Here is a 9,940-nt window from a genome sequence, read left to right on the forward strand (position 1 = left end):
TTACTTCTGAACAGGTCTCACCCTCTACTCAGAGGGAGCAAAACAGCTACACCCCACATTTCAGCTGGCTGTTCAGAAAGCAAGAGCAGCAGAATATTTCCGAAGTGGACAATTTCCTCTCAAGGAGGATACCAGGATCTCTTTTATGTAGCTAATATTTACAATTTTAAAAATTGCTACTCCCAGCAAGAAAAAATCCAGCTGGCACAGCTGCTGTTTTCTCAGTGTAACATACCAGCACCTAACATTTAGAGAGAACAGGATCAGAAAAAGGGTTTAGGGATCCAGGGTTCGTAACAAAAGTTAACTGCTCTCTGAATCTTAATGCCATTTAGACACTCAAAGGGAAAAAATAATCAGTATCTTACATCTGTCCTTCAAGCAGACATGTATGCACACAGTACCAAATTGAGAGGTGACAAGATCAGTCTAAAGAAGTGACAGCGTAACTTTTCTCCAGCCAAATGTTAAATAGCAACATTTCAACCAGTTTCCTAAATCCCCACTCTCGTCTTTGTCACAAGGGCACTGCTGGTGAAAGCTTCCACACATACTTGTTAACTACTTCCTAGAACCTTGCAGGTGTCACATGGAGAAGTAACTTAGCAACAATTACTGAAGAGCACCAAGGTTTCAAAAGTTTCAAAAAGCACCAAAGTTTCAAAAAAAGGAGCAGCTGTGGCAACCTAGTGTTACATAATGTGGGTAAGAGACAAACAGGCTAGCAGATAAAACACAAAACTGGGAAAAGAATGGTTCAAAACTCAATTTTAATTAAGCCTGTAAGTGTAAAAAAACACCCTAGAAAAAAAAATAGTCTAAGTATGCCAACTCAGTATACTTTGTCAAGTTATTTTCAAACCTGAAGCCAGAATATCCTCCAGAGTTGCCATCTGGGAACACAAGCAAGATTAAGTAACCAAGCCTTCATCCTATCACACACGAAATGAGACAAACCCACCTTACAGGATAAGCTGTCAGAGCCTTTACAATCCTTTGTGCCAAATTCCTACTCCTTGGGGTTTTAAGTCATGGGATTAGCTGAGGTCATTGTTTTAATTGATAAATACATAGCAAAATACATTCTCTTCCTGCTTTCCAACTTGTGGTAGCCAAGAGGATGAGGCACAAAGAAAAGCATGGTCATACTAAGAACTAACAGAACAATCCTCATATTTTCTTTGTATTTGAGACATCAGCACAACCAGCTCTAAATGACTGACTTTAGTTAAAAGCCACCTTACTAACATAACTGAGGAATATGTATGGTATTTTAAAAAGTGAGAGCAACTTCAGCACCTGTAGGGTTTTACCAAGTTAATTCTCAGAATGAATTGGCTCAAATTCTCACATGCACAAGAATTAGCTGTAGAAAAATAAAGCTATGTTTAAGTTTTCTGGCCATATATTGCTGTTAATTAGTGCCAGCACAGACACCTTTGCAAAAGCTTCCTTCAGCAGAAGAGAAAACACATGCCTAATTCCCCCTTACTTAGCAAAGAATAATGCACACTTTGACATGAAAGTACTGCTGGAAAACCCATCAATATTAAAAGGAAGCAAAAGCTGGCATAGTATCTGCTTAAGAATCAGGTATTCTCTGCTGGCCATGAGGCAATTGTAACAGTCTTCCCTAACCATTTATCTGATTTAACTACTTACACAGTAGTCAGATCCCACTTCAAAAACCTGATAGACTTCTGCAGCTGAATTTTTAAAGAATGCAGAAGATGCTGCTAGGAGCATTTCACAACCCTAACACTGAACAAAACACTGTGAAAATGAGTTTTCGAGCTTGATTTGCAACTGCAAGAAAAATACAATGAACACACCTGCATTTGTAAATGTGTAATAGAAATGTCATTCTTCACAAAAGACTTTGAGGTATTTTATCTATATAGCAATCTTTATTTCAAAATGGCATTTATTACAAAAATGTAAAAATCCAGCTAAACCAGAAACATTGAGATTATTTTCCTGGATTATCAACTCCAGGGAATGTTTTTTCCTGTAGCCTTTCCCTCAAAATATTTTCCCTGCTTCCAGTCTTGATTACAGGTGCAAATGTGCCTAAATGGCCTGGAGTAGATAAATATATTGAAAAAGACAAAAGCTTTGGAACTAAATGCATGCAACAAGTTCTATCAGGAAGAAACCATAGAAAATAAACATAAATGTAGAGATATGTGCAGGTATCTAGGGACTTTCTCAGTCATCCTTGTCTTTTGCTCCATGTTTCAGGATGCGCGTGAATTCGATGTAGTTGAAATTGCCCTTTTTGTCGATGGGGGCCTCTCTGTACAGCTCATCCACCTCTTCATCCGTGAACCTGTCTCCCATCGTGGTCAGCAGCTCCCGCAGGTAGTCTTCTTGGATGAACCCTGGAGCATAGTGTAGGACAGAAGAGGAGTTTTTACATTAATCTGCTGGGTGATAATTTCTTTCTTTGAGTTCTTTCCCTCAATTAAAGACCCCTACAGTCTTCATCTGCCAAACTAAAACAATGCCATCCAACCCTATTACTAAAATTACAAATAATTACAAGGATTCAATCAAATCAGGCATCTTAGTTTGAAAGGTCCCACTACTTCAAATAAAGACAATTTTATGTTTTGCCTGTGGTGTACCAAAGAATATAAAATTTATCAGTATTCGTATTGGACATTCTTCCCAACAGCAGGGCTACACTCCCAATGCTACCAAGAACCTTATAACTCAGTATTTTAAAAATTACAAAGAGGATCAGTTAACCTTGAGCGTTCCTATTGAAAAACCACCAAAAAGAAGTCATGGAACTTGACTATTAACATTCAACAAGTGCATGAAACATGGGAAATTTTACAAAATTTCAAATTGATCTTAAATCACTGGTAAAACTCAGATTTACCAGACTGGTTGCAAAGAATAAATTCTTGGCGTGGTTTATTATACAAGGAGGCTTGTCTAAGTTGTGATTGTTTTTATCATCATTCCAGTGAGTCACACAAGAATTATCTTGCATTGATTTTTTTCTCCTTTTAGTGCAGCTTAAGAGAGGGCAGGTAGATACAAGTTGCTGACAGAAAAGTTCTTCATAGAAGCACAACAGCTTTGAAAACAGTGATTCCCCTCATAAAAGCAGCTCCAAAGGTGAATTTTAAGTTCGGAATAAATTAAAACCCTGGTTCCCAATCAACATCTTTTATACTTTCTCCTGTTTTGAACAACAGAATGAACTGCCAGAAATTTGAAATTTCTACAGCGACAGAAAAGGCAAATTTAGCACATGATGATACAGTCATGATTTTCAGCTTGCAGAAATGAAAATTTTCAGAATTAAAAAACTGATCACCCCTTCTATGAACGTAAGTATTTTTTTGTTACAGAAGTAAGTAGAAGTAATACATGTACACTGTTGTTCTTTCACCACATACCTGTTGCTTCTTCATCAAAGCAAGCAAAAGCATTCCTGATTACATCCTCCGGGTCGGTGCCATTTAACTTCTCACCAAACATGGTGAGGAACATGGTGAAGTTGATGGGGCCGGGAGCCTCATTCATCATGGCATCCAGGTATTCATCTGTTGGGTTCTTTCCTACAAATAAAGGGATTCATCCTTGGTTCAGCTTTCAAACTGAAAAAGTCATTTCAGTAGTGTTAATACAAACTGAGACACCTCTCATATTCCAAACTCAGTATTTTGATGTTTGCAGCACAAATTTGCCTGGCAAGCATGAACAGAAAAAAGGGACATTACCAAGGGAGGCGAGCATGTCGTGCAAGTCCTCTTTGTCAATGAAGCCATCCCTGTTCTGGTCGATCATGTTGAAGGCCTCCTTGAATTCCTGGATCTGCGACTGATCGAACATCGCAAATACATTGGAAGTGGCGCGCTGAGGGCGCTTCTTGGTGGTCTTCGTCTTTGCCCTTTTGCTAGACATGGTGGTTGTTGGTTCTAAGGAGACAGAAATACATCCAAGATTTAGCCTTATTAAATCACATTGCAAGTTCTTGGGATAGAAGGACATCAGGTTTCATGTTTTTCATGTATTGGGCATATACCCCAAAGTACAAATTTATTTCAGTATCTCCTGCTTCATTTTCTTTCAGACTTCACTTAGAAGTATAATAGCTACAAAAATGTGAAGACTGTTTATTTTAAGCTACCAACCCTTAAAACATTTATATGTTTTTATAAATTTTCACACATTGCTGGTATACTAATGCCATTGTTTCCCTTGAAGCTGTCAAATGAAGAAATAAACATGGTAGATTATTATATATTATAACACTAATACATTCACGGTAGAAGCGAGGCTTTAAAGTTTACTGCATCTCTTTATCTGGGAAGATACATGTAATGTCCCAATTAAATGTATGGCAGCACAAACTGAAAAAGCTGAGTCATTCACTGAAAGGTGAGCACAAAGTCCTCAAGATTGCTTTTGGATCAGAAGTTAGACCCTTTTTAATGTTGTTTCCAAAAGTCTCATAACCTCTGCTTGCATTAGCTAAAACTAAAGTATAATCCATACTGCTATAATCCTTCATAATGCTCAAAGTGTTATGCAAATCAGATTCCTCAATCCTTGACTGTAGCAAGTGCCTCCTGAAAGAAGAAAAAATTAAGCTTCACCTGTAATTGCAAGAATATCAATATTCTTAAATTTACACTAAGTATTAATTTTATAACTTAGAAACAAATTATCGTGTCAGAAAAGCAATGCTAATTGGAGTCATAGCACAGTTCTGTTTCTCAGATAGTTTTCTCCAAGATGTAGTATAGTTAGACTCCTGAAAAGCAAGACTGAAGTCACTAACTGGGATTCATCCTTAACAAAAAAAAGTGAGTAAAATTAAGCAAAGTAACTCCCTCATACAATCAACTCAATATGCAGGCAAAAAGCAGTTATTTCTGGTTGTTTTGTTTTTTTTTTTTTTTAACTAAAAGGAAAGACATTTTACCTTGCTTTGTATTAGATACCTGACAGGGTGCACCAAGCATCTGGATCATAAAAGGAAATTCCATGGTTACGTCCTTCTCAGTCCGTCCACACAGACAGCTACTGATGTCCCCTGCCAATTCCACACTTTTAAATCCTACGTGCATCTACAACGTTCTTCTGACGTACAAAACAAACCATTATGTCCTGAAGTAAAAATAGCCCGTGAAATGCAACTGCGCATCGCCCAACAACGCAGACGTTCTCTCCACTTCACTCACTAACCACGAGCTACCCGAGATGTCTGGCCTCCACAACACTACAACAAACAAATGTGAACTCTTGACTTTGAGATACTTATGTAGACAGCTGACAACAAAGGTAGTTTGCTTTCCAGCTACAGCCAAGGGTTGTGCATAACTTTGGTGGTTTTCTCACCACTGTACAAACCCTCAGGCAAGATCTCATTTAACTCTGGGTTATTGATTAGAAGTTCCACTACTCAAAACAAAGCCAAACACTATCTTTTAATGACTCTTCTCTGAAATAAGGCAGTTTTCAGGGTACAGTTCATTCAAAGTAAACAAAAAAGTTTACTCTGCACGTGCTGATGCCAACCAAATTGATCTTTGCCTTTTTACTTTTGTATGCCTCCATATTCTTTACATATGTATTTGCAGCTCTGTAGCCTATTACTGTATTCATAGCTAGCATTTTACCTACTCTATTAGAAAGGCAAAACACATTCCCCAGCAGCTCTGAGGCCTGGGGCTCCAAGGTTCTTTGGGAACCAGGTCAAAATGGCTTCCCAAGTTTTTCATAAACAAAGTTTAGTTCCTATCTAAAGAGGGGGGAGGTTTCAAAAAAGGGGATAACCAAAGGTGAATTATCATCTCATCACCTCTGTCTCTAACTGGGGATTCTTGTCAGTTATGCTAATTTGCTGAACATATAAAATGTTATCCACTTGTTACAGTATGCATTTTCAGCGCTTTTTCATCCAGCATGTTGTGCAGCATAAGGTTCCTTATAATGGTAATCCCTTTTTATCATCTGTGTCTGGCTTGTAATTCTAGGATCAGTGAAAAGGCATAAGGGCTGCAAAGGCAGTGCTCCCAGCAAGCCACTGCCTACAATTCAATCCTAAGGAAGAGGAGGTAACAAAAGCAGACTGTCAGCACATTCTTTTTAATTCTGTTGAGAAGACTGACCTATCAGAGTATATTTTATTAGAAAAAAACAAAAAAAGTGCCAATGCTTGCATTACTGTTTTCTAAGTTCCTCTGAACCAGGCTTGGGAACTCCTCCAGTCCAAAAGAGCTGTCAGCCTAGCTACAGAGAAACATCAGATCTCACAGGACTGCAGTGCCCTTCAGCACAGGCATGCTGCAGCTATGCCTGAAACACTGGACTCAGCTCTGGGAACGTCTGTTAGGAAAGAAGCTGGTACATTTTGGAACATGTTCAGAAAACCAAAGGCATCAATCCAGTTAGCCAAAGAGATCAATTTACGATTTAAAAGTTCCAGAAGCACCAAGTTCTGTCCATTTACTTTGTGAAATAGGCTTAGTATAGGCTGCAAATAGAATTTGTAGCCTATACTAACTACTATACTATTATACTATCTATCGACTATCTGTTAGTATATAAAAAGCAGGAATACTTCACATTAGATAGTGCAAGTCACAACATGCAGGTTTGGTCCCTTTTGTTTAATACTGTGCTGCACTGAATGGTTTGGGCCCTGTTTTGGAAGCTGTCCAAGAAGCTTCATATGTAAGACCTTATATGTGAGACACATCATAAGGTATTTCTGAAAGTGTAACCTTTCTTTAGAAAGATTTTAACATAATAAAAAAAATAATAAATAGGTAGTAGCAGCACTGTGCTGCTTTGTGCTGCCTGTATGGCCATATCCAGGCACAGTAGATATCAAACAACAGAAGCAGAGAGAGTCATCTTGTGGCCCCTTCCTCTGGGAAAGTCACAAACTCTTGGAGAAAAAATACCCCAAGCAACTAAAAATTTGGAGCCATGCAGTAAGCTGTGAAACTTTACAGCTCACTAACAGTGGTGCAAGCAGAGGCACTGACCAAAAGTTATGCTTTAGAAAACACTCAAAATTTCAAAATTGTGAATATTGTCATAACTGCAGAATCTGTCACTGACAAAAACCAAACTACCACACAATAAATCCCCAAACCCACAGCCAAGAAAGTCTCTATATGAACTAAGACAGATCATCAAACTCAAAAGTCAACCTCAAACCTAAATCCCAAGTTCTGTCCATTTACTCAATTATACCATCGCATACAATCCCACATCCATCACAATCTGGGTGGCAACAGGAAGAGCTAAGAGCAAGTGCTCTCCAGCACCATCTGTGTCAAGACTCAGTAAGAGCAGATTACACTTCAGGAAAGCAAACTAGCAAAAACCAAACCCTACACTGTCCCACCCAGTCTTAAAAGCCACTTTCACACACTACTCACTAGTAAGTTTCCCAAAATTCTTGTACAGGAGTCACACTTGCCTCAAAATCCAGCGCCAGTGAGTCAACGCAGCCTGTCTGCAAAACAGAAAACAAGGCTCAGAGGTGACCTTATCACTCTCTACAACCACCTGAAAGTAGGGTGTAACCAAATGGGGATCGGCCTCTTCTCCCAGTCAATAAGTGACAGAGAAGAGAGGACAGTCTGAAACTGTACCAGGTTTAGGTCGGATATTAGGGAGAGTTTCTTCACAAAAAGGGTGATTAGACATTGAAATGGGCGGTGGGAGGTGGTGGAGTCACCGTCCCTGGAAGTGTTCAAGTGAAGACCGGACGAGGAACTCAGTGCCATGGTCCAGGTCCCATGGTGGCTGGTCTCAGGTTGGACCCGATGATTTCGGAGGTCTTTTCTAACCTAACTGATTCTGAGAGCCGGGGAACCACTGCACGCAGTCCCGTGTGCGGCTCTGGTTATTCCAACACGTGAACAGACGGGGACAGACCCCGGCCCACCACCTCACCCTCCTCCGAGCGCAGCAGCTGCCAGCCCTGCCCCTCCCATGCTCTGACAAAGCCGAGGGAGCACCCGCAGAGGCTCGAGGTGGCCGGGAGGCAGCCGAGCCCTTGCGACAGGGAGACAGCCACCTTTTAACAGCAGCTCCCCGACACGATGCACACGGCGCCGCGCCCTGACCAGCTCACGGAGCGGGCCCGGAGCCGGGGCCTCAGCTCCAGCAGGGCGGATCCCCGCCAAGAGCAGCGGCACCGAGCCGAGGCCCGAGCGGAGCTGCGGGGGGCGGCTCCGCAAGGGACCCCCGGCCCGGCACCGCCACAGCCCTCACCGGGCCCAGGCCCCGCGGGCAGCGGGCGGAGCCCCCGACTCACCTGGCGGCTGGAGACGGCACCGGGAGCGGCGGGAGACGGCACCGGGAGCGGCGGGAGACGGCACCGGGAGCGGCGGGAGACGGCACCGGGAGCGGCTGGAGCGGCACTTCCGGAGAGCGGAGCGGCCACCGCCCTGCCGGGCAGGAAGGAAGCCGTGGGCGAGACCATTGCGCAGGAACGGGAGGTGGCGGCTTGGCTCATCGCTTCGGCGGCCGGGCGCCACGAGCCGTGTCGGGGAGAGGACGCGCAGGGGCCCGCGTGTTTCGCGTTTTTTCCCTGCAGTCTCTGCCTTCCTTGAAGGAGAAAGACAGAGGCACGAGCTCAGCTCCTCGAGCCTGTGTGCGTGTCCTCCCCCGGCGACGCGTTGGTGCCGCGCGGTGCGGTCACCGCATTCCAAGGGCGGAGGGAGTCGCGCGCCGGCCCTTGTAAGGCAACGGCGGGAGTTTCCTGCTCGCGCCGGGGGCGGGGCCTTGCACCTCGCCCCGCCCCGCTCCGGCTGCGGGGAGCGGGAGGGAGCCGGGGACACGGGGACACAGGCACACGGGCACACAGGCACACAGGGACACAGGGACACAGGCACACAGGGACACAGGCACACAGGATGGGTCAGGCCGGGTGCAGCCCCTCCCCTCAAACACGTGGCACAGGATTGCATCCAGTTCTTGAGCATCTTCAGTGAGGGAGACGCTACACTCTGGGCTGCCTTGTTTCAGTGTGTGGGCTCCCGCACAGTAAAGAAGTTCTTCCTCGTGTTCACGTAGCACTTCCTGTACATCTCACTCCTTGGCACCACCGAGAAGAGCCTGGCTCCATCCTCTTGATCCTCCCTTGAAATACTTATATTTAAAAAGTCCCTTCTCAGTCATCTCTCATCGAGGCTAAACAGGTCCAACTCCTTCAGCCTTTCCTCATAGGAGGGGGGGTCCCTTGATTCACTTTGCAGCTCTAAACAGCCCCACACATGGTATGGAACTGCTCAGGAGGTGCTGCTGTTTTTGGAAGAGTCACAGGAGACCACAGAATATCCTGATTTGGAAGGGACCTACAGGGATCATAAAAGTCCAGCTCCTGGCCCTGCACAGGACACCCCAAGGATCATTCCTTGTGTCTGGGAGCATTGTCCAAACACTCCTTGAACTTTGCCAGGCTTGGTGACTGCTTCCCTGGGGAGACTGTTCCAGTTCCCAGCCATCCTCTGGAAGCAGAACCTTTTCCTAGTAAATAATACTGGTTTTAAGATGAGATAAAGAGGAATATGGGATGAACAGAAACATCATCCAAAGAACAGTGACCACAGGTCAAAAATACAAACACCATCATATAACAAATAGATATCACAACCACTGTCTGCATGGCCTAATTTATAACTTTGCATTTGGTTCTACTTAATTTTTACAGTTTGCAACTGTATATGAAGTCATATAATCTGTGAAAGCAGTAAGAGATTATCCATTTTTTTGAGGGAAATTAACTTAACTGAGTGTCCAGGAGGTGTGGTCCCCCCATAAGCTCCTCTGGCAGAGAGCACAGCTCTGGAGGAACATCTTCTCTGCTCAGAAACTGCAGAGTCAAAACAAGCCTCTTGCAGTTTTCCCTGTCCCTGCTACTGCTGGCAGTATTTTTACCTATAGGGAATTGTGG

The 9,940-nt window shown here is 43.4% G+C and overlaps 1 protein-coding gene across 14 annotated transcripts; it reads right to left on the bottom strand.

Annotated features, from left to right (window-relative positions):
* Nucleotides 1-1,878: 1,878 nt before the first annotated feature.
* LOC110467855 (myosin regulatory light chain 2, smooth muscle minor isoform) lies at nt 1,879-9,107 on the bottom strand. Of its 14 annotated transcripts, none has more exons than XM_085573787.1 (5): nt 8,369-8,417; nt 7,457-7,495; nt 3,738-3,935; nt 3,414-3,575; nt 1,879-2,381 (listed from the first exon to the last, which is right to left on the bottom strand). In XM_085573787.1, exons 3-5 carry the CDS (start codon nt 3,919-3,921, stop codon nt 2,209-2,211), a joined length of 519 nt encoding a protein of 172 aa, XP_085429913.1. In that variant the 5' UTR covers nt 3,922-3,935; nt 7,457-7,495; nt 8,369-8,417; the 3' UTR covers nt 1,879-2,208. The 14 variants fall into 14 exon arrangements, with proteins under 14 accessions (XP_085429913.1, XP_085429908.1, XP_085429912.1 ...); XM_085573782.1 differs by having other exon boundaries at nt 7,416-7,495; XM_085573786.1 differs by having other exon boundaries at nt 7,457-7,491; nt 8,347-8,417.
* Nucleotides 9,108-9,940: the final 833 nt, after the last annotated feature.

Source organism: Lonchura striata, chromosome 2, assembly GCF_050655825.1.
Source record: "Lonchura striata isolate lonStrDom1 chromosome 2, ASM5065582v1, whole genome shotgun sequence".
NCBI lineage: Eukaryota > Metazoa > Chordata > Aves > Passeriformes > Estrildidae > Lonchura > Lonchura striata.